The 26492-nt window shown below is 41.0% G+C and overlaps 1 protein-coding gene across 1 annotated transcript in view; it reads left to right on the top strand.

The window, feature by feature from the left end:
* Positions 1 to 26492, top strand: part of LOC134571250 (uncharacterized) — a 63327-nt gene that overhangs the window by 17895 nt on the left and 18940 nt on the right. Inside the window, exon 4 of the mRNA XM_063429424.1 lies at positions 13231 to 13305. Within this exon, the coding sequence (XP_063285494.1) occupies positions 13231 to 13305 (75 nt within the window). The remainder of the gene's footprint in view (positions 1 to 13230; positions 13306 to 26492) is intronic.

Genomic DNA, 26492 nt, shown 5'->3' with positions numbered 1-26492 from the left:
TATCGGAACATGTAGATACGCATCCTTTAAGTCTATCTTTACCATAACGTCGCCCTTTTGTAATAGAGTAAAAACTGATGCGATTGATTCCATACGGAATCTGTGATAGGGGATAAACTGATTTATCTTCTGACGAAACGAGTGGTCCGGTTTTGGAACCTGAAACAGTCTTGAATAGACTCCCCGAAATTCTTGTTTTTGTGGAACTCTTTCTATAACCCCTTTGTGTAGAAGCAGCCTGGTCTGATGATCTAGAGCTCGAGATTTTTTTTGCGGACTGGTAAGTTGATAGTAGAAACCTTGTTCTTGGTTTTTCAAGAAAAATAATCTTGTGTCCCCTCTGGATAATCTTTAGAACCCAAGGATCCTTTGTGGTCTGTTCCCATACCGGAAAAAAATATTGGAGCCGTCCTCCCACACCTCTGGCGTCAAAAACGTCTCCCTTTGTCTCTGAAGGTTCTTTTGACCTCATTACTTTGTTCAAATTTCCGGCTTTTATCCTTTCTTTGAAAAAAATTGTGGTCTCTCTTGAAAGGATCTCCTACATTTGAATTGGTAATTTCTGTACCCTGGTCTCCAGGAGAATTTTCTCCAAGACAAGCCAATTTCAGCGCTTCTACTGACATATCAAAAAAGGAATTCATTCGCCAAATGCATGTTCTGAAACATGTGACTAAGATCATCAACATGGCCAGACGATAAATTTTCCTGAGGTACCAAAAGACAAGTAAAAATGGCGCTAAAATTAATGCGCACAGTACAATATAAAAATAAAGCAGCACTATATATCGTGAAAAAGCTCCTCTCACATAAAATACAAAAAACAAAAATAAAGTGCGCTGTGCCTTTAAGACCAATATTAGTGAATAATTCACACAAATATTAATTAACAATAATGACTTTTCAAAGGTTATTTAACGTGCACTGTGCTTAAATACTATAAATCAAATTAAGTGATATGAATATCACATACATATGTGATATCTTAAAAGTGCATTAGTGTCAAAACACATAAGTGCTAATTGAAAAATAAACTCACTTTTAAAAGTTTTGTAGTTGCTTCTGTTGACAATTCAGTGATATACTCAAAGAAAACAGAAAAAAACTCATAGGGCAATATGCATAAAATTCAAAATGTTGAAATTATAAATCAAAACACTCACAAGAGTAGAGCAATTTAGTCTGCTCTGAACTGTATAGGCATCTCGGTATATAGAGGCTTGAGGCTGTGATGGTAGTTAAAATCCTTTATTAGACACTCCAATCATTAAAAGTAGTTGTCTGGCTGTATGTCCTTCTCCTCACCGGTGTGATATAGTCCCAAACAATTCCGTGGGTCCTTTTCAGGCTCTCAGGGCTGCTATCTCTCACACTTGTTCCGGGAGGCGGGGCTTACGGCCGTTGGACGTAATGACGTCAGAGCGTGATGACGCGTTTCGCCAACGTGCTCGGCCTCATCAGATCCGCCCACTAATCCATCAGTCTCTTTTTAAAGCTTTTACACAGGGCGTGTTTACCCAAAACAGTCCGAAAATGCTGTCCTTTGGTTGGTTACCCTGACCAACTCATTAGCATCTCTAATAATCAAACGTTTTCGTACATACTCAGTAGAGCAAGGGGATTATTCACTATATGTGTAAAAATTATTTTACACATATATCCCTTATGAATTATAAAAACAATATATATATATATATACACTCTTATGCTATACTATCTATTTCCACAGTACCTACTTAAATAGAGGAAGAAAGGAATAAAATTAATCCATTATATAATACCTATTCTGAATCACATTTAAAGTGCTAGATTACATGTCTTAAAGTGAGATATGCAGCATGCAACATGCAAAAAGTGCAATATTCTCAATACTTAAACTATTATGTATATAAATATAAATATAAATAAGTAGTTATTATTTAATTAAAATTATTTAAAAGAGATTTAAAAATATTTGCCAGAATTTGGATATAGAATTATAAAAAATTAAAAAGGTCAAATTCTATATTGAGGCCCCTTGGTTCTAAAGTTTTCAATTTGTGTACCCACATCATTTCTTCTCTTCCAACTTTTGAAATAAAATCTCCACCTCTGCATGGTTTCTTTACTACTTGAATTCCTAAAAAGATCAAACCCTTCGGATCCATGTTATGCTTTGCTTTAAAATGGGCCGAGACACTATGATGACTAACTCCCCTCAAGATATTATTTACATGCTCTCCTATTCTTTTGTGGAGTGGTCGTATAGTACGGCCCACGTATTGTAGTCCACATGGGCAAATTAGCAAGTAGATTACATTCTTTGTAAAACAGGTAATAAAATCTTTAATATCAAATTCATTATGGTTATGTCTACTTTTGAACTTGTTTATACCTTTGATGGTCCTATTCTTACTATATTTACATCCTGTGGACTGACCACAGGAATAAAAACCTTTTCTATCATTCTTAAAGTGTTTTTGTATATTTCGTTCTGGATTTTTATGTGTTAGAATAAGGTTAAAATTCTGTGCACCCCTAAAAGTTATAAAGGGTTTTGATGGTAAAATTTTAACTAGATCGGGATCCTCTTTCAATAGATACCAAGGTTTGTTAACTATTTTTCTTATTTTTATGTGCTACGTTAAAATCAAACACTAGTGGTACATTGTTAAAATTTTTATTTTCAATATTCAGGAATTCTTTTCTTTCAATGAGTTCATTCTGTGTAAGTTGAACCGTATCTTCATAAGCATCAGAAACCAAATGCTCAGGGTAATTTTTATCCAAAAAACGCCTTTTTAAAACATGTGCCTGTTGCTTAAAAATCTCTGTATCAGTGAAATTCCTTCTTATACGTCTAAACTGGCCCTTAGGGATATTGTTTAACCATGGGGTATAGTGCCCACTATTATATAGTACGTAATTATTGGCATCAACTTTTTTTAAAAAAAATTTTGGTTTTGATCTCCATATTCTCAATATATATAGCTAAGTCTAAAAACTCTATATTTTCAGTACTATAAGTGCTAGTTAGTTGTATGCCCCACTCATTACTATTAAGACTATTTAAAAATGTATCTAAATCCTCACTATTTCCCTTCCATATAAAAATTAAATCATCTATATATCTGCGGTATAGGACCAAATTTGCCCCCCATTCCGCATTACCATATATAAATTCATTCTCCCAACCTGCCATGTATAGGTTGGCGTAACTAGGGGCAAATTTGGCCCCCATCGTAGTACCTTGTAACTGTAAGTAATATTTATTATTAAAAAGAAAATAATTATTATTTAAAATCCAGGTTATACATTCTATTATAAATTATTGTTAATTAATATTTGTGTGAATTATTCACTAATATTGGTCTTAAAGGCACAGCGCACTTTATTTTTGTTTTTTTTTATAAATTTTCCTGTACTAAATTTAGCCAAACTTCATTTGCTCTGGCTACTGATGCCCCTGCCAGTAAGGCTTTGCATTGGAAACCGGCTGTCTGATAAGCCCGCCTACACGAGGTTTCGGCTCTTTTATCCATAGGATTCTTTAATGCTGCAGTTTCCCCTATAGGGATAGTGGTTCTTTTAGCAATCTGTGCCACCTGAACATCAACTTTTGGGAGATCTTCCCACATAACGTCGCTAGCCAGCCTGAAGATATCCTTGAAGTGTCTGGAAATAAAGGCACGCTTTTCCGGGTTTTTCCATTCCCTAAATATAAAATCAACCAGGCTCTGTTGCACAGAAAACTCTCTCTTAGGATTTTCTGATCCCTGAGGTAGGATTGTAAGATTCACTTCTTTAATAAATTTACGGATTGCCTCTGAGGGAAACCCCACTGGTTCACTCAACGAGGAACCTGAATCCTCTGATTCGATAGAAGAACATTCTTCTGAAGATGATTCAGATGTAGAAATTATTTTTCTTTTATTGATCTTTTGTTGAATGGGGGCTTCTACCCTTTTAGATTCCTTAATAGTGTCCAAGGTCTGGGACAAATTCTCCTGGAACCAGGATAGGAAAGATTGCATATCCTTTTGCTTATCTCTTTCCAAAGAATTTGCAGTACACTGACTGCATATTTTCTTCCTAGATCCGTCTGGAAGAGGAGTTGCACATTCGCTGCAAACAATATGTTTGGATTTCACCGTAGCCTTTCTAGGCGTGGGGGTTAGCTTCTCCTTATCCATCTCAGGTGGACTAGACATATCTGTAAAAATAAACGGAGGCTCTTTCAGAATATTGATCTTTCTTCAGAAAGTATTTCAAAGTAAAGATTTTTTTATTAATCTTACCTCAAAATACCTCTGAGCCGTGTGGGGGGGAGGGGGGGGGGTAGGTGACACGGCGTACCTCTTCTGACCTGCATCCATGCTGTCAGTGGGTACCAGCACAGCCTTTTTAATTCAAATTTTCGCGGGTTTTTTTTTTGTGTATATCTCTTTAAGCTTCCGTTTGCGCATGCGTCTTTGCGCACCCGGAAGCTTAGGTGGAACGCAAACACCACCCGGGCGTGCGTTCCACCACTGTGCGCTTGCTCAGAGCGAGCTCCGCCTCCCGGAAGCATTTTGCCGGAACCCTTCTCGGCATAAAAACCAACAGATCTCTGCTTGCTCCGTAACGGCATGATACAGGAGCATGGGCCACTCAGCTTACAACCCGGGCAGATCTCGGACCGGATCCCCCAGACAAACATCCCGTGTGCCTCACCAGACGACGAAAGTCCTGTCCTTCCCTATCGGGACAAGAAAGAAGACTGGGGTAGGTTTTGCGGTCTCAGCATTTATAGCTAAAGGGGGAGGATCCTTTTTATAAAATAGCTTGTTAAGTCTTGTCCACAGGGAGGAGCAAAACCCATAAGTGACTGCCACCATATGACAGAAAAAAAAAATTATATGTAGTTATGCCATGTTTAAAAATCTAGAGTCTTCCAGAACATTTGGTCTTGGAGAATTATTTTTAAATTGCAAGTGACTCCCGTTATTGCCATGAAATGCGGCTCTGTTCTTGGTTACTTGTTGTGCCATATGTGATGTAGAATTATTAAAAAATCTTTATTGTACTTGTATTGAATTATTGCACTAACTCCATTTTAACCTGATACTGTGACAAAACCTCCATTTTGTCCTCATAACCTGACTTCTCCATATGAAAACTACATTACATGACAGAATTTCTCAGCACATCTAACACAATGGACAAAGACTGTATTCTCCATAAAGATATGACTAACCCAGGAACTGTTGAATTTCCCCTAACTCGCAACATAGTATAATTTAAAGGCCATGAGAACACAGTAGTAATGAAATGTTCTAGTCATAAGAGACCTTGCACCTAACCACGAGATCTGACATCACCGACCGTGTAAAATGACGCTCAAGACCCCCTTGTCCCCACCCGTGTCCAAAATAATACCACCTCTTGGTGGGTGGACACGAAGCTAACCACTTAGTTTTTGATCCAATTAATAATATTGATAGGTGGATACTAATCCAGACACTTAACAATTAATCCAATTAATGATGTTTATTCACTGATATCTTGATAATCAATGATGACGAAAATGTCTCTTAAAAGGGCCTGCGCGCCCGCTTTTTCTGCACTTGCCAATAAATTTCCTCGAAGTTATTTTAACCTGAACTCCGTGTGTCAGACTGAATTACTTCAGCGTATATACGCAATTCAATTCTCTTTAATTTGGACAGGAACAGATAGACACTTAAACATTTTGGTTTACTGAAAAAGTACCATAACATATGCAAAAAAACAAAAAAAACACAGTTGATATGGTGAAATTAAAGCTGTTTTACTATGCTTATGCAAAAACTACCAAAAGCAAGCATGTAAAACTCAATACTGTCTGCACAGTAGTTGAAATTTGATACTGTGTGTTGTGACCAATTATAACCATCAGCAAAACACTGCAATAACTAGCTGTACCTTCAGTATAAATTAATCCATAATACCCGGTGTCCCATGGAGCCTATTAAAACCAGAAGCAACCTAAACATGCCTGCTATATGCCATTTCATACATGTAGGGTTGCCACATTGGACATTTTCTTTATGAATATGGCTCTCTTTACTGAATGGAGTCAGGGTTTGTTGTGTTTTAGGAATAGAAAAAATATTCTATTAACCCCTTAAGGACCGGACTGTTTTTGCGATGTTGTACATTTGCGACCAGGCATCTTTTTACACTTTTGTGGTGTTTGTGTTTAGCTGTAATTTTCCGCTCTCTCATTTACTGTTCCCATACAAATTATATATTGTTTTTTTCAGGACAAAAGGGGCTTTCTTTACATACCATTATTTATATAATCTCATGTAATTTAATTTTAAAAAATATGATGAAAAATTGAAAGCAATACATGGTTTTTGACTTTTATGTGAAAAATCTTTTACTCATCTACAATAGCGAAGAAAAAAACTGCTAAATAGATTCAAAATGTTGTCCTGAGTTTAAAAATACCCAGTGTTTACATGCTTTTTGCTATTTTTTTGCATGTTATAGGGCCATAAGTACAAGTAGGATATTGCGGTTTCAAAACATACATTTTTAAAATGTATCAATAGTGACATTGTAACATTATTATCTGTCATAAATCTCTGAATAACACCCCACATGTACATATTATTTTTTAAAGTAGACAACCCAGGGTATTCAATATGGGGTATGTCCAGACTTTTTTAGTAGCCACTTAGTCGCAAACACTGGCCAAAGTTAGCGTTCATATTTGTTTGTGTGTGAAAAAAGTAAAAAACGAAATTGAACGCTAATTTTGGCCAGTGTTTGTGACTAAGTGGTTACTAAAAAAGACTGGACATACCCCATTTGCAATACCTTGGGTTGTCTTCTTTTTCGAATGGTATGCCATCATGGGGGTAATTCTCATTCCTGGGCTACCATACGCTCTCAAAGGCAACGTAACCAACCTGGCCATTTTCAATGTAAAAATATTTGACCCTGTAACTTTCAAAAACGCCATAAAACCTGTACATGGGGGGTACTGTTATACTCAGGAGACTTTGCTGAACACAAATATTAGTGTTTCAAAACTGGAAAATGTATCACAACAATTATATCATCAGTAAAAGTGCTGTTTGTGTGTGAAAAATGCAAAAAGTCACTTTCACTGACAATATCATCGCTGTGATATGTTTTACTGTTTTGAATCACTAATATTTGTATTCAGTGAAGTCTCCCGAGTAAAACCGTACCCCTCATGTACAGGTTTTAGGGTGTCGTAGAACATTACAGGGTAAAATACAGTGCTAGCAAATTAAATTCTATGGACTTTCGACTTAGGTTTGCAGGCAGTTCCCTCAAATTGCAATCAATAAAATTACTTAATTACCGTATATACTCGAGTATAAGCCGAGTTTTTCAGCACATTTTTTGTGCTGAAAAAACCCAACTCGGCTTATACTCGAGTCAGTCTGTATTATGGCAATTTGCATTGCCATAATACAGACCGGGGGAGAGGGGGGCTGGCAGAGCTGTACTTACCTGTCCTGCAGCTCCTGTCAGCTCTCTCCTCCTCCGCGCCGTCCGTTCAGCTCTTCTGTCAGCTCACACTGTAAGTCTCGCGAGAGCCGGCTCTCGCGAGACTTACACTGGGAGCTGACCGAGGTGCTGAACGGACGGCGTGGAGGAGGAGAGAGCTGACAGGAGCTGCAGGACAGGTAAGTACAGCTCTGCCAGCCCCCCTCTCCCTCCCACTGAACTGCCAATGACACTGGACCACCAGGGAAGAAGCCCCCCTCCCTGCCATATATCAAGCAGGGAGGGGGGACGAAAAAAAATTATAAAAAATAATAATAATTAATAATAATTCAATTAACCCCTTCAGGACGGAGTCAATAGTACACGTTCTGATCAAAACAAAACGTAAACAAAAACTGGAATTTGCGCTATATGTCTGTTCACCCGTAGTTCCCCTCTTTCATATTAAATGCACCCACACTTATTATATATCATTTTGTTCAGGAGAAACAGGGCTTTCATTTCATATAAAATATTTGTATTTGAAACAATTTATTATGAATAAAATTTAAAAAAACTGTGAAATTTTAATTTTTTTTTTAAATTTGTAGTTCCGCCTCACATTTTAGCTGTAAATGTCATAATACTGTTAGGTTTTACGGCAACAAAATGCACATATTTGTAATCAGCGATGTCTCACGAGTACAACAGTACCCCCCATTAACAGGTTTTATGGTGTTTTGGAAAGTTACAGGGTCAAATATAGAACGTTCCATTTTCAAATTGAAATTTGCCAGATTAGTAATGTTACCTTTGAGACGGTGTGGTAGCCCAGGAATGAGAATTACCCCCATAATGGCATACCATTTGAAAAAGTAGACAACCCAAGGTATTGAACGTGGGGTATGTTTAGTTTTTTTTAGTAGCCACTTAGTCACAAACGCTGGCCAAAGTTAGCGTTCTTATTTGTTTTTGTGTGAAAAAAGCAAAAAACTAATATTTGGCCAGTGTTTGTGACTAAGTGGCTACTAAAAATGACTGGACATACCCCATTTGCAATACCTTGGGTTGTCTACTTTTGCAAATGGTATGCCATCATGGGGGTAATTCTTATTCCTGGGCTACCATACGGTCTCAAAGGCAACATAACTAATCTGGCAAATTTCAATGTCAAAAAAATGAAATGCAAGCCTTATATGTGACTCTCTAACTTTCCAAAACACCATAAAACCTGTACATGTGGGGTACTGTTATTCTCGGGAGATTTCACTAAACACAAATATTAGTGTTTTAAAACAGTAAAACATATTACAACAATAATATAGTCCATAAAAGTGCCGTTTGTTTGTAAAAAAATTCAAAAAACGTCACTTTTACTTAAAATATCATCGTTGTAATACAATTTACCAGTTTTAAACACTAATATTTGAGTTCAGCGAAGTCTCCCGAGTAAAACAGTACCCCCTATGTACAGGTTTTATGGTGTCGGAGAGTTACAGGGTCTAATATAGTGCTTGCGAATTAAATTCTCTGCACGTGTTGTCAGGCATGTCAATCAAATTTTAATTAATCAAATGACATAATTATGTTAAAAAATTACTTAAATATACACGTAGAATTTTTATATATATACGTACGTACGCGCTGCACTGCACCCGTACGTACGCGCTGCACTGCACCCGTACGTACGCGCTGCACTGCACCCGTACGTACGTACGCGCTGCACTGCACCCGTACGTACGTACGCGCTGCACCCGTACGTACGTACGTACGTACGCGCTGCACCCGTACGTACGTACGTACGCGCTGCACTGCACCCGTACGTACGTACGCGCTGCACTGCACCCGTACGTACGTACGCGCTGCACTGCACCCGTACGTACGTACGCGCTGCACTGCACCCGTACGTACGTACGCGCTGCACTGCACCCGTACGTACGTACGCGCTGCACTGCACCCGTACGTACGTACGCGCTGCACTGCACCCGTACGTACGCGCTGCACTGCACCCGTACGTACGCGCTGCACTGCACCCGTACGTACGTACGCGCTGCACTGCACCCGTACGTACGTACGCGCTGCACTGCACCCGTACGTACGTACGCGCTGCACTGCACCCGTACGTACGTACGTACGCGCTGCACTGCACCCGTACGTACGTACGCGCTGCACTGCACCCGTACGTACGTACGCGCTGCACTGCACCCGTACGTACGTACGCACTGCACCCGTACGTACGTACGCGCTGCACTGCACCCGTACGTACGTACGCGCTGCACTGCACCCGTACGTACGTACGCGCTGCACTGCACCCGTACGTACGTACGAGCTGCACTGCACCCGTACGTACGTACGCGCTGCACTGCACCCGTACGTACGTACGCGCTGCACTGCACCCGTACGTACGTACGCGCTGCACTGCACCCGTACGTACGTACGCGCTGCACTGCACCCGTACGTACGTACGCGCTGCACTGCACCCGTACGTACGTACGCGCTGCACTGCACCCGTACGTACGTACGCGCTGCACTGCGTACGTACGTACGCGCTGCACTGCGTACGTACGTACGCGCTGCACTGCGTCCGTACGTACGCGCTGCACTGCGTCCGTACGTACGCGCTGCACTGCGTCCGTACGTACGCGCTGCACTGCGTCCGTACGTACGCGCTGCACTGCGTCCGTACGTACGCGCTGCACTGCGTCCGTACGTACGCGCTGCACTGCGTCCGTACGTACGCGCTGCACTGCGTCCGTACGTACGCGCTGCACTGCGTCCGTACGTACGCGCTGCACTGCGTCCGTACGTACGCGCTGCACTGCGTCCGTACGTACGCGCTGCACTGCGTCCGTACGTACGCGCTGCACTGCGTCCGTACGTACGCGCTGCACTGCGTCCGTACGTACGCGCTGCACTGCGTCCGTACGTACGCGCTGCACTGCGTCCGTACGTACGTACGCGCTGCACTGCGTCCGTACGTACGTACGCGCTGCACTGCGTCCGTACGTACGTACGCGCTGCACTGCGTCCGTACGTACGTACGCGCTGCACTGCGTCCGTACGTACGTACGCGCTGCACTGCGTCCGTACGTACGTACGCGCTGCACTGCGTCCGTACGTACGTACGCGCTGCACTGCACCCGTACGTACGTACGTACGCGCTGCACTGCACCCGTACGTACGTACGCGCTGCACTGCACCCGTACGTATGCACTGCACCCGTACGTACGTACTGCACCCGTACGTACGTACGCGCTGCACTGCACCCGTACGTACGTACGCGCTGCACTGCACCCGTACGTACGTACGCGCTGCACTGCACCCGTACGTACGTACGCGCTGCACTGCACCCGTACGTACGTACGCGCTGCACTGCACCCGTACGTACGTACGCGCTGCACTGCACCCGTACGTACGTACGCGCTGCACTGCACCCGTACGTACGTACGCGCTGCACTGCACCCGTACGTACGTACGCGCTGCACTGCACCCGTACGTACGTACGCGCTGCACTGCACCCGTACGTACGTACGCGCTGCACTGCACCCGTACGTACGTACGTACGTACGTACGTACGCGCTGCACTGCACCCGTACGTACGTACGTACGCGCTGCACTGCACCCGTACGTACGTACGTACGCCCTGCACTGCACCCGTACGTACGTACGCCCTGCACTGCACCCGTACGTACGTACGCCCTGCACTGCACCCGTACGTACGTACGCCCTGCACTGCACCCGTACGTACGTACGCCCTGCACTGCACCCGTACGTACGCACGCCCTGCACTGCACCCGTACGTACGTACGCACGCCCTGCACTGCACCCGTACGTACGTACGCACGCCCTGCACTGCACCCGTACGTACGTACGCACGCCCTGCACTGCACCCGTACGTACGTACGCACGCGCTGCACTGCACCCGTACGTACGTACGCACGCGCTGCACTGCACCCGTACGTACGTACGCACGCGCTGCACTGCACCCGTACGTACGTACGCGCTGCACTGCACCCGTACGTACGTACGCGCTGCACTGCACCCGTACGTACGTACGCGCTGCACTGCACCCGTACGTACGTACGCGCTGCACTGCACCCGTACGTACGTACGCGCTGCACTGCACCCGTACGTACGTACGCGCTGCACTGCACTCATTATATACACACACACACTGCACTCATACACACTGCACACACTGCACTCATACACACTGCACACACTGCACTCATACGCACACACTGCATTCATTATATACACACACTGGAAATAAATATTCAATTAATATATTTTTTTAGGATCTAATTTTATTTAGAAATTTACCAGTAGCTGCTGCATTTCCCACCCTAGTCTTATACTCGAGTCAATACGTTTTCCCAGTTTTTGGGGGTAAAATTAGAGGCCTCAGCTTATATTCGGGGCGGCTTATACTCGAGTATATACGGTATGTAAAAATATAACATAAATACACACGTAGAATTTAAATATATATGCATATTTATATATTTGAAGTCTACATGTATATTTATATAATTATTTATGTAATTTTGTATATGGATATATGAATAGTTCGTATTCTTTTTATTTATTTATATATACATAGATAAATATACAATTTCATTCTAAGTGTATTTTGATATAAATATATATATATATATATATATATATATATATCAAAATAGTTAGAATAAAATTTCATATAGATATATAATTTTTTTTATTTTGATTATTATTTTTACGTTTTGTTTTAATTTAATTTAAATTACTTATTATTTGTATTTTATAATATATATACAATATATATATATATATATATAGTTATTATATATGATATATATATAGTTATTATATATGATATATATATATATATACGTGTGTAATTTAATTATAAGTGTATTTTTATTAATATATGTACATATTAATATAAAAATACACTTAGCATGACATTATATATGTGATATATAGACATATATTATGTAGGTATAATGTGTGTGTGTGTGTGTGTGTGTATATATATATATATATATATATATATATATATCACACATATATAATTTTTTTTTTTTTTTTTTTTATTAACGTTATTTATTTTTAATGATTTTACACTAGCAGGGAGAGTGCCTGTCAACACAGACAGTCCCCCTGCAGGCAGACACATGGACACCTGTTGTGACCATGTGATCGCTTTGAGCGATCACATGGCCCCAGGGGTCCAAATCCGCCATGGGGAGACTGTCTGGGCTGCAGACACTCTCCCCACACCGGGAGCACCGCCGGGGGAACGACGGCGATCGGGTAAGTAACTAAGACCGTTAGGACGGTTCAGGACCGTCACCGGTCGGCAATGCAAAAATGCCAATGACGGTCCTGAACCGTCCTCGGTCCTTAAGGGATTACAGGACACAAGGTTCCTCAATTTCCTCCTGGTTGTTAAAACTTCCAGTTATGAAATGCCCGATTTAAAACCTAGCAAGAACAAAGGGTGCTTGCTTATCTGATGTAGTTAACTTTAACAGCAACTGACCTCAATAATTGCCAGTTTTGCTATTGAAACCTAATTTTCTCTTTTTTTCCTCTCTACTTTACTTTCCATTTAAAAATGCTTACTAGAATTAGATATCATTGAACATGATTGAATCATATGATATGATTTTAGGCCTTCTTGATAACTTGGTAATATGATGGTTACTCATGCAGGCAGTTCTGATGATACTTACATTTAGAGACATTGCTAAATGTGTCCCCTTTTTTTTTCTTTCTCAGAATCTGGTCACATAACGGAGTTCATACAGGGCATCCCTTCCTTGCAGTTAGACAACAATTGTGTGAAACTAAAAGGTAAATGCAGACTAAAAGTGACAACACAGTAACATGTAAGTATTGCTCTAAAATTGGGATTTTTAACCCCTTAGTGACCAGACCATTGTTCAATTTTTACCATTAAGGACCAGGGCTGTTTTTACATTTCTGCGGTGTTTGTGTTTAGCTGTAATTTTCATCTTACTCATTTACTGTACCCACACATAAAATATACTGTTTTTTTCGCCATTAAATGGTCTTTCTAAAGATACCATTATTTTTATCATCATATAATGTACTATAAAATATGATGAAAAAATAAAAAACCTTTTTCTAACTCTCCACAAAATCGGTTGCGCATCTGCAGCCGCCAGAAAACACCTGTGCTCAACCTTACGTAACCTCACCGTCTACTCCAAGACACAACCACAAGAAAAGTAGGGTGGATGACACTTGAAGCTACTTTCTTCTAATTTTTTGAAGGCACAAAAGCTCCAACATACATATTACCGGTTTGGATTTATTACTTTCTCCACGTCGTTTTATTACATCCATTTTATTACTTACGAATTGTATTTTCTCCTTCCCTTTTTTTTTTTTTCCCCCACTCTCTCCCCCATTTTTTTGGTTCCACATTCTTTATGCTCTTTATTGTGCATCAACACTTGGTTAAATGTCTATAGGTCAGTGACGTTTTTGAATGTATATTTCTGATATAGGCCTGGGACATATATCGGACTTCATTAGAGATGTGGAACTCACAGGCACTCCAAATTCAAGCCGCAGGCAGTTTTATTGTAGCAAAATGTAGCGCGACGTTTCGACCGTAAAGGTCTTTTTTCAAAGGTCTTGAAAAAGACCTTTACGGTTGAAACGTTGCGTTATATTTTGCTACAAGAAAACTGCCTGCGGCTTGAATTCGGAGTGCCTGTGAGTTTCTTTTTTCTACCAATTATCTTGGGATTGCTGGTCCTGCTCTGGAGCACCCGTGGCCGCTGGGATTGAGTGCGGTTCCCACCATTTACTCTCTTCATTAGAGATGTGATCACGGAACTAGAAGGATTCCATTCTTTATTGATCTTCTCTGCATACCACTGTTCATGTTTTATTTTTCTTTAAAGCTCTGATTGTCTTCCATTTGCCGCAGGCAGTTTTCTCTCCTTCCAACCGGGCCTAATACCCTGAGATGGAGAATTATTTTTTATTCTCCCTCATGGCCCTTTTTCTAAACATAGTTTGTTTTTGTTTTTTTTTCCTCTCCCCGTATAGGGGAATTTATCCAAGTTTATTATTCCCCATTTTTAATTTTTCCTTTTTATCCCATCCATTTACTAATGCACTGTAAGCAATTCCAAGAAGCTAACAGGTTATGCTTCAAATGTTTTAACACGCTCACTCTTGTCTAAACAAATGTATTTGTTGTTACGATTGTTGGATTTCATAACTCTCCTCTTGGGACGTGGGCCTTCGGTCTCCCACATTTCTATACAATCTCTTTTTAATGGCTGTGTACTCTGATTTGAGTCATGGTCATTAAACTCATGTCATTAGATATTGTCTGTATTCAAGAGACTCATCTTAAGGAAGGAAAAGAGTACAAATTTATGACACAGTTATGCCCTTCTCAATTTCATTGCACTTAGAAAACTAAGTCTAGAGGTACTTCCATTTCTTTAGCAGTAATGTGGCCAATTCTACAGAAAAGATAATGACGGATGATGACAGGAGGTACATAGTGTGGATTGGTAAGGTTAACAACTTTATGTATACAATTGTCAATGTTTACTTTCCTAACACTGGTCAGCTTACTTTCTTTAGGAAAATTATGGATGGAGAATAATGCATGAGAATGTAAGAGACTTTACTTTTTACTCAGTATCCAAGAACATGTATTCCATGCTGGACAGGTTTCTGATACAGGGTGCTCTCATGCCACACATCTCAAGATCTGATATTTTAGATATAAATTGGTCTGACCATGCTCCGATAACTTTGCATATAGACGAAATGGTTTATTTCTCCCCCAATAGGCACTGGAAACTGAGTGATTACTTATTAGATGATCCTGAAAATAGATCGCTAGCTGAAGGGATACTAAATGACTATTTTTTTGGAAAATGTTTTGCATGAGGTTCCTGGTGAGGTGACATGGCATGCGCACAAGGCTGTGTTGAGAGGCCCTTTTATTTCTAGGGCGTCTCACAGAAGAAAAATGACGGCTACTTAAGAAATTTGGAAAAAGAACTGTACAACCTAAATCAGGCAAATAAATTCAGCCCATCTTCCTCCTTGTCAGCAATGATAGGGGAGATTAAATCAAATATTTACAAAATAAATTTGGATCGAACTACTCTCATGGTGAGACGCCTCAAGAAAGTGTTTTATTTAAAGGGTAACAAGGCCTCAACTCTCCTGGCGTCCAAACTCCGGCAGGTGAATGCCTATTCTAAAATTGCATACTTAATAGATGACCAGGGACAAAAAATATTTCACCCGAATAAGATTAGTGACCAATTCGCCAAATATTATAGTGTACTTTATAATTTGAAATCTGATTTAAATCTCACCCAGCCGTCTGATAACTAATCTAATACCTATATTGATCAATAATGACCAGGTGGGATTCGTGAAAGGTAGACAAGCACCTGATGGCACGAGACGGTTCATTAACTTAATTCAGCATATCAATTCAACAAGAACTCCTTCTCTGCTCCTTTCATTGGATGCAGAGAAGGCGTTCGACAGGGTACTTTGGATATATCTATGGAAGACACTGAGCAGATTTGATATTCCACAATCTTTTATTACTGCGATAAAGGCACTATTCAGTGCACCCATAGCTCATGTATCGGCCTCGGGTTTCCAATCCAGAACGTTTTCTCTAACTAATAGGACGCGTCAAGGCTCCCCCTTATCTCCAATTCTCTTTGTCCTGGCAATGGAACCCCTGGCCGAACTGATTAGGACAACCCCAGAAATCGCAGGTATTAATATCAAGGGATCCACTCATAAAATTTTTGCAGATGACGTCATTCTAGCACTCAAAAACCCAAAAGACTCTCGGAAATCTCTCTACTATTCTACTCCAGTTTGGAGAAGTGTCTTATTATAAATTAAATGTATCCAAAACCCGGGCCCTACCTTTCCACTTGCATAAATCTGATATGGATGAATTAAGACTATCATATCCGTTTGATTGGAGGAGGGATTACCTGGAATATTTAGGAATTAACTTATGCAAACATTTACCCAATATGCATATTCATAACTTGAAGAGAGCATGGCCGGACCTACAAAAGGAGATGGAGAGGTGGGGTGGTATGGAGTTATCGTGGTTAGGAAGAATTGCCTCCATAAAAATGTCAAACCTCCCAAAAATCCTGTACTATTTTAGAACTATACCCTTTTCTGTTCCAATGTCCTTCTTTAACAAATTACATTCAATAATGCTAACATTTATTTGGAACAACAAACCCAGCAGAATTAAACTTACTTCCCTGCAGCACCAAAAACTTCATGGGGGCATTGGTGTCCCTAATTTTTTTTTAGAAAGTACTACTTTGCAACTAACGCTGCAGCGGTTGTAAGCTTTAATAGTCAAAAAAATAGGCCGAGATGGATGAAAATGGAGGAATCTGGCATTCTCCCCTTTCAACTCGGGCAATTACCCTGTCTAAGCCCTGTAACGAGACCTGGAGTAACTAAAATATTTATGACCACTAAGACCACACTTAAAGCCTGGGATATAGTATTTAAAAACAACTGTCACTTGACAAAAATGTATAGAGCCATGCCAATTGAATCTTTAAAATAATACATCCCGAGCTTAAACTCATCATTACTTAAACACTGACTGTATCATATAGGCGACTTTTTCCATGGAAACTCTATTCTATACAACTACTTATTTGATTAGCTAATAAGCATGGTTCATAGATGGGTGAGGAATGTCTGCATGTATAACATTTATCTGCCTTATCACAGTGTTCTAAGGAATGTTTTATTATCCTTGGGGAATATATATTCTCCTGTATAAGTTGGATTCCACCAAGTAAGATTATTATTATTATTATTATTATTAAGTACATTAAACATAGGTGTAGGTAAAGTGAAGAACTTACATTCTAATTTTATATGGGTTGGAGCAACTTCGTATAACGTAAATCCAACCCTACATGAATAACTCGATATCTCATCTTCTACCTATTCTTCACAATATACATCATTTGACCTTAAACTAATCCAGTAGTTGTCAGTCAATTCCATCATTTCTCTGACTTTCTGTATTTTGGGTACCATAAGAGTATTCTCTAGTCTTAACCTCTGTTGATGCATCCATAAAACTCTAGTGGCACATAAGGTCCAGTCAGTGCTTCCTTTTGTTAGGTTAGTAATCGCATATGTTAGATTACCTAGATAGGTGTACATAGACTGTTCTAGTTGTAATTCCTGCCATTGTGATTGTACCACGGTAGGGGCCCATTTAGCCATTACATGGAATCCTATCCCTAATTCTTTCCCTGCCGTGGATAACTTATTCTTTAGTATTTCCATATCTACACCATTTAATATTCCCATTGCTGTTCCCGTACCTCCTAATAGGGTAGCATACCATTCTCTCTTCTCTCTATTAGGTAGTGGGTTACACATCGTACATCAGGTGTAGATATATTTAGTGTTATGTGTACAGCCTTCTGAATTATAGTAGTGTTTTTACACATGATGAGGCTATTGGAATATGGGAATAATGATGAACAGTAGGTGTAGTATGTGGGCTACAAAATAATAAAACCGCAAACCAACCCCTGTTTTCTATTCTAGTATATGATACGGACGTATCCTCTTGGCCATGTGGTATTATATGTGCCTTGAACATTATCACCAGTTGCAATAGATGTAACCGGATTGTCTTGATCTAGAGAAACATTAGAATGTTGCAAATAATAAAATATTGAACCAACCCCTTTGTTTGTGAAAGGATAAGGCTCTTCAAATAGCCAAGCAAGAGTATAAAAACCGGTAGTGTTAGTAATTGTTATAGAGCAATTTACAGAAACATCATGCAATGGTTTGACCACTACTTGTGCAGTCTTTTCAGCAATACATATTTGACCATTAGTTGTAATGTTAAGTACAAGGCAGGTTTCGCCGCCATTACATATGAAATCGTCTTGTGTTCTAGTCTCTCTGGCACGGCTCCACCAAAATACCGATTTTAGAAGAACAATTGGTTTGAGTTTGTAAAGTCTTGTCTGTGGGTAGTGATCTTTTGTGTCTGGTTCTATTAGTAGGATGATCAAGGCCTAATTGGACACTGTAACTGGTGGAGTTGTGGTTTTTCCAGAAACAGACTTTCTGGAACTCTCTCATATTCTCATAATCATAGTGACAATCAAGAAGGACGATCAGCGGCAGGAAAATTATCATAGAGAGAATTAGGATGATGTAAAAATTATTTGCCCCATGCAAGGGATCCAGTAGGTTTACTTTAGCCATAGCACTTCAGATAAGGATGTTGGGTCGTCAGGGCCAATCGTAATAAGGGCCTTGAGCTTGTCTCCCACTTCACCCCTCTTTGGACACGGCTTCAGACGGGATGCATGGATCCAGATATCTTGGGAGTCGGTGAGCACAGCGGTTCGGGTCACGGCAATCACAGTGGTAGGCAGGCCAAAAGGAAACTTTCCCTTCCTGCTCTTGTTCAGCTGTCGGATACAGACCAGATCAGACCAGGCTGGTAAGTATGTGTAGGTTCCTGTGAGGGTAGAGGAAACTGCACGGAAACATCACCATATACAGAGTTGAGTTTAAAAATTAACTGTTTAACATACTCTTCCTGGATTATTTCTAAATCACCAGGCATAATAACAAATCGTCCCTTCACCCAAGGAGTAGGAAATGGTCTTCCCATGAGTATCTCAAACGGTGACAATTTAGTAGTCTTGTTAGGGGTCATTCTTATTTCAGCAAGAATAGCAGGTAAGTATGTTTGCCAGTGAACCCATGTGCCATCTGTGGCCTTCATCAGTTTTTCCTTAATTGTCCTATTCATCCTCTCTACTATACCTGAATTCTGGGGGTGGTAGGGTACATTGAATTTCCAGGTAACCTGTAACCATTTGGCCAATTCCTGTGTAACTTTGCTAGCGAAGGCAGGGCCATTATCAGAATTGATCTGTAATGGGCAGCCATACCGAGGAATAATTTCAGTGGTCAGTATTTTCACCACATTCCTAGCATCCTCCTTATTAGTAACAAAGGCCTCGGGCCATTTAGAGAAGTGATCCACAATCACCACTAAGTATTGTTGTCGCTTACCTGTCTTGGGAATGTGGGTGAAATCTACCTGTAAATGGGTGAAAGGGCCTGTAGGTGGTGGGAGGTGTTCGTGTCTAGGCTTGTGTGTGACAGTAGTATTGGTCTGTAAGCATTGGACACACCTCTGTAAGTATACCTGACAGTGGAGAGAGAGATTTAAAATTACAAAATGTTGTTGAATAAGGCCCAAAGTGACCTTAAGACCCTTGTGACCCACTCCGTGTGCCTGGGAAATAAAAATAGGGGCACTACTTTCTGGTATCCCTATCTTCCCCTCTTTGGAATAAAGGTGATTTTGGTCTTTCTTCAAACCCTGCTTCTTCCAGTATGCAATATCCTCATGGGTTGCAAAACCATGAAGCTCTTGCAATAACTGTTCTTCTGGGCAGGTAGGGGGACTAAAAATTGGAAATATCATACGGTAATAAATGGTCCGAGACGCTACCTCTTTGGCAATTCTATCTGCTAGTGCATTGCCTAGGGATATATTATCCCTACTTTGAGTGTGAGCTCTACAGTGAATGATAGACACTACACCAGAAATCCTCCCCAATGTCTAGTCCTGTATATCCAGAAATGGCAAATGAGAAATTGCCGACGCCTACACCTAGAAAGGCAACGTCAAAATCTAAGCATTTAGCTTGCAGTGAGTGTGCAAATCTGCTTCCAGATGGCACGAGGATAAAAGTATGCAGCCAGTGTACTACAATTTCCTTGGAAAAGTCTAAACAGACATGCAATCTTTCCTAACCTGGTTTCAGGATAACTTGGCCCAGACCTTGGATACTATTAAGGAATCTTAGAAAGTTTCTGCTGTGATTCCTGAAATGTGTCAGAGGGTCAAGAAAAGGAGAAGATCGTCTGTATCTGGTCATCTGGTGAATGCTCTGAATCTACAAATTCAAACATGTCTAGGTTATCTTCATGTAAGATGCTTAGGTTCCCTCCAGATGAACTACGCAAATTTATGAAGGAAGTAAACCTGATTATGATACCAGATGTCAGCAAAATAAAAAAAGGGTTTTCCTGTTCAACAGCCACTCATTGATTTAAGCTACAGAGAGTGGGAAAATCCTGAAAAACAAGCCTTTATTTCACGACACTTTAAGGAAATTTTTAAAATCAAGGGTGACGAGATTTGGGAAGAGCTTCCTAAGGTGGATATACAGGTAGCTCAACTTTCTAAGAAAACCCCTATGGACAAAAGAGCTGAGACCTCCTGCTTTCAGTGCAGAGCCTTACTGGCAGGAGCTATGGTAGCCAGAGCTAATGGCTTTTGGCTCAACTCATTGCAGGACATTTCTAGAAGATCAGGATAAGCAACTTATCCGATTGTTTCAGAATTTACGGTTGTCAAATTATTTTTTTGATGGATATGACTGTGGAAGTTTTAAAGCTGGCATCTAGAATCATTAGTTTATCGTCGGTAGCAAGGCGAGCTTTATGGTTAAGATCATGGACGGCTGATACAGTGAGCTTCCCTTGGAAAAGCAGAAGCTGTTTGAGTCTCCCTTAGAGGAAATCATAAAACAAATGTCAGACTAAGAAGGCTCTACATCAGGCAAGGAAATTTGCATGTAAAGCAGGTAACAGGAATTTCCAGTATAGAAACAGATCACACCAAGAGAGGCCTCGTTATTTTCAAAGGAAAGGAAAAAATTAAAGTTTTGAACAAAAAGCAGTTTCAAGAGATTTGACAGAGCGGACAGAGGTAAACGTTTCTGACGCCAAAAGTGGGAGGAAGAATTCAACGGTTCTACCATACATGGGAAAGGACTACGAGCAATCCATGGATTCTAAATCTAGTACGAAACGGCTACAAAATTCACTTTACGAGAATGCCAAGATCAAATTTTCTCGTTTCCTCCTCAAAAAAGTCAAAAGCCCCGTTTTCCCAAACTATTTTACTTTTTCAGAAAGGGGTCATAGAGTTCCAGAACATCAAAAGTACCAAGGGGTGTATTCAAGACTTTTCCTCGTTCCAAAACCAGACCACTCTTTTTGCCCTATTCTGAATTTGAAAGTGATCAATCGGTTTTTGTTTCATATCAGAAGTTTTGCATGGAGTCGATTGCCTCTATAATTCCGATCCTACAAGAAGGCGACTTCATGGTAAAATTAGAACTCAAGGACGCATATCTGCACGTCCCAATTGCTTTGTCATCAAGAAAGTTCCTAAGGTAGTAGTAAAAAGGGGCAGGACCTTCTATTATCAACAGTTCAGGACTCTACCGTTTGGTCTATCATCTGCCCTGAGAATATTCCCCAAGCTATTGGCCTCCATTACAGCTCTTTTGAGGGAGTTAGGAGTCATCCCATACCTGGCCGACTGGCTCCTTTATAGCAAGAACAAGACAGCTTCTTCTCAACGACCTACGGATTTCTATCAAGCTACTACAGGATCATGGTTGGGTCCTAAATTTAAAAGTCAATTCTTATTTCAACAAGGGAGATGGCTCCTAGGTCTCGTGATTAATTCAAGCACATTGTCGGCTCATCTTTCCAAACAAAAGAGAGAAGAGTCGAAGAATAGTGTCCAGTTTGCAAAAGGAGGAAAGTTGTTCCATCAAACACGCTACGTGCATTCTAGATTTTTTCACATCCTCCTTTCCCGCTGTCAAGTGGGCAAAATCCAGTGTAAGGCCTCTTCAGTGGGAGATTCTAACTGCCTGGTCGAGAAAGGAAGAGGATCTAGATGTGGTGTTCCAGATTTCCCCACTATCTTGGTGGAGTACCTCAGAGTTCCTCTCAAGAGGCTTGTCTTTCTGTCCAAAGATCTGGTTAGTGATCACTAACGATGCATCCAAAACAGGGAGCTCATCTAGGTACCATCATGTATCAAGGTGCATGGTCAGTCAAGGAAAAGCGAGAATCCACAAATTTCAAGGAGTTAAAAGCTGTGCTGTTCGCCCTTCATCTCTTCAGACCGTGGATACTGCAGCAGGCCATAAGGATTCAATCAGACAATTGTACGGTGGTTTCGTAAGTCAACCGACAAGGAGGGACCAGAGTAAAAGCTCTTTATCTCCTGTGCTCAGAAATTATGCAGTGGGCACAAAGATATGTAGAGGATATTTAAGCAGTTCACATCAGAGGGAATCGACAATATCATAGCCGACGATTTCAGCAGGGGAAAGTGGGATCAGAAAGAATGGTCATTAAATCCAAGAATTTTCGACAGTCTGAAAAGGAAATATGGAGTTCCAGACATAGACCTGATAGCAAGAAGTACAAACAACAATGTTCCCCAATTCTCCTCCCTGTTCAGAGCAGAGCACCCTCAGTGGATTGACAGATTGTCAATGAAGTGGAATTTCAGGTTGGCCTACATCTCTCCTCCGCTGAAGCTAATTCCAAGGATTCTTCAGAAAATAAGGACAGAGTTGTGATCCTGGCTATTATTCCGTACTGATCAAACAGGGTTTGGTTCTCGGCTACTGCTAGGTTGATTCTTCGTCATCAAGGTCTGCAAGAAGACAGAATTTTTATTTTGCTTTGTTCGATTAGACATTCTACTTTCGTATATAGGTCAGGTTTCTTGATTGGTGTAAGAAACTCCACTGCCTGCGTGTATATCCATCTCTAGGCACCATTCTTCACTTTCTCCAGGGTGGTTTTTCTGCAAGTTTAGGTGTATCTACTCGAAAAGTTAAGATTTCAGCCTTGAGTTTCTTCCTGATTAAGGATTTTGCATCCCATGTGCTAATCATAAGATTATTTTAAAGCCATCAGGCCCAGGCGTCGTCCTAGGAGATCTGTTTTTCGCTCCTGGGATTTTTCCTTGGTTTTACAGGCTCTCTGTTAACCCCCTTTCGAGCCTTTGGAAGAGGTTCCCTTAAAATTTTTATCCCTTAAAGTGGCACTGTCATGGCTGAATCCAGTTTTTTTTTTGTTTTGTTTTTTTTAACCCCCTCCCGACTCAACTACATCTAATTGACCCCTTAGTCGCCCCCTATTTTACAAATTTTTATCTTTATTTTCTGCCCCGATCTATATTCAGGACGCCGCCATCTTTGTGGGTAGATGAAGTCCCTGTGGGACACATCATCTGCCCACACTAGATAGCACTAAGATTCCCGCACATGCTTAGTGAAACACCTGGGCATGCGAACGGGAATTTCATCTATTCATTCGTCAGAATGATGAATGAATGGAAATATCAGACGTACAAACAAACACTGAATATCAGTGTTCGTTTGTTCGTTCAGTTTATTACAAGGAGGGATCTACCGACGCGCAGCTCCCTCCTTGTGATATGTAAAGATAAAAGCGGCAGGGAGCTGTGCTCCTCGCCACTTCCTAAGCCCCCGATTTCCTCCCTCATTCTCTGGGGGTCAATATGACCCCCATAATAGCATAAGGGAAATTTAAAATCTCCCGAATGCCCCTACTCGCGGTATAGCCATGTCTACTAAACAGTGAGCAGCTGTTCACTGTTTAAAAAAAAAACAAAAACACATCACTACTATCCGGCCCCCACCCCTGCATGGCTGTTGGGGACCCTAAATAAGAATATGGTGGGGGGATCTATTGTCGCCACACCTCTGAGCGGTGGGTTGGGGCCATAAATTACAATGGGGGGGGGGGGACCTACTGTGCCCCCACCCGATAATGAGGGTGGTGGCCATAAAGATAATGAGGGGCCATCAAAGGTGACTAGGGGCCCCCAAGCCCCTAGTCACCCACTCAAATAATTTACACCCTACCTACCCCCCTCACCCTAAAAAATTGTGAGGGGGGAATATTATAACTAATCTGTAAAGAAAAATTAAACTTTCTATTTGACGTCTTCTTTTTTCTAAAATCTTAATTTTTCAGCCCCAAAAAAGGCCAAATAAAAAACATCATACCCGTCGAACTTAAAATAATAAAAAAAAAAAAAACACGCAAAAGAAAAAACCAGAGCGCAATAAAAATAATCCTTCACCCATGGAGGGCTCCGCGCAGACTGAGCTCTGCAGGGCGGGGGAAGGCTTATAAAGGCTTGAAATCCAACCAATCACAGTGCTCTGTGTCATTTTTCACAGCGTGGGAAAGTTCTTGGGAATTTTCCCCTGCTGTGTAAAATGACAGAGCACTCTGGCTTAAACCAACCAATCAGTGTTCAAAGCTTTATAAGCCTTCCGCCGCCCTGCAGAGCTCAGTCTGCGCTGAGCCCTCCATGGGTGAAGGATTCCTTTTTTTTTTGTGCTCTGGTTTTTTCTTTTATTCATTTTAAGTTCGACAGGTATGATGGTTTTTATTTGGCCTTTTTGGTGCTGAAAAAATAAGATTTTTAGAAAAAAGAAAATGTCAAATGGTAAGTTTAATTTTTCTTTACAGGTTAGTTATTTTATTCCCCCCCTCACTATTTTTAGGGTGAGGGGGGTAGGTAGGGGGTAACTTTTTATTTGGGTAGGGGGGTGGGTGGCTAGGGGCTTGGGGACCCCTAGTCACCTTTGATATGGGGGGGAGGGGAATTTGTCTTAAAGCCCCCACCCCCCCATTGTAATTTATGGCGGTGGGGGCCGGGGGGAGGACAGTAGTTTCCCCCCCTCATTATCTTTATGGCCCCCACCCGCCGCCCAGGGGTGGGGGCCCGGGGGAGAGGACAATAGGTCCCCCCCACCCTTCATTATCTTTAAGGACCCACCTGCCGCCCAGCTGTAGGGGGAGGACAGTAGGTCCCGTCCCACCCCCCATTGTAATTTATGGCCTCCACCCACTGCGCAGGGGTGGGGACTAGTGGGAGGACAATAGGTCCGGCCCCCACTGCGCAGGGGTAGGGGCCGGGGAGAGGAAATTAGGTTCCCCCCCATATTATCTTCATGGCCCCCCATTGTAATTTATGGCCCCCACCTACCGCGCAGGGGTGAGGGCTGGTGAGGGGAGGTGTCCGCCCGCCCCCCTACTTTGTATGTGATGAATATCTAAGGTTCAAGTATAATCACTGCCCTTCTAATGCTCATTCTCTCTATTAAATATGCCATCGCTTGCTGCATTTTGTTGTGATTAAAGAGAGTCTGAGAGCCCTGTGAAAACATCATCTATACTTTTAACTAACTCTCAAACGTGACAGATTCTGTGGACAGCCCCTTTGGGTTTATTGGATGTTCTCTTGTCACCCAAAACAAGACAACAAGTGTTGTCTTAAGACATGCAGAGATCAAAATGAAATGTAGTTGCTTGAAAGTTTTATGTTTTTAAAGTTTTAAATGTATTAACCTTTTTTTGGGGTTTGCTTCTAAATTTATTTATTATCTTTATTCATAACTATATGTCAATCTTCTACTATTTGAATTGTCAACTTGACGTGTTCTGTTCTCTATTTCTCTTTAATAATAGGGTATACGGTGTCTTGAGCTGTTCAATGTATCAAACTGTTGGATTTTCCTTTTAATCTGCATCAGATCTTTGTTTAAAATGTTTTACCTTGTATAACATCAACATTAGGAAACAGAAATTAGAAAGCTATCTGGCTAGCTGCACTGTAAAGCTTTTGCTAGATACTGTCAGATCCACACATATGAACTATAAATTGAACAAAACTTGTGGAACATTCCTTGCAATTTTATTTGTTTTATTTTTGCATTATCGTTTTTAAATGATAATGTGCTCACCTATATATTCCAGATGGAAAATAGCAAGTGATCAGCAATTGGCGAGGCCTTAATTTCTGCTGGATATTCTCTTGTGCTATTCAAAGGAGAGAGAGTGTACCAGTTGGGAAGGCTGACAGGCCCAGCTTGACAACATTTTTATGCAATTGATAGCAGTAAGTGTGGGCGCTTACTTTACGATAAATAGTGTCTCCACCAGTGTTAATTTTGGCGACTAACAATTTAAGTCGAATTACATTTTTGAGATTTAGTTGACTAGAACTAGACTAAACCTAAAACAATTCAGATAACTAAAAATTTGTTTTAGTC

This window comes from Pelobates fuscus, chromosome 8, assembly GCF_036172605.1.
Source record: "Pelobates fuscus isolate aPelFus1 chromosome 8, aPelFus1.pri, whole genome shotgun sequence".
Classification (NCBI taxonomy): domain Eukaryota; kingdom Metazoa; phylum Chordata; class Amphibia; order Anura; family Pelobatidae; genus Pelobates; species Pelobates fuscus.
Note: the sequence above shows the minus strand (reverse complement) of the source record. Positions and strands in the feature narration are given on the sequence as shown.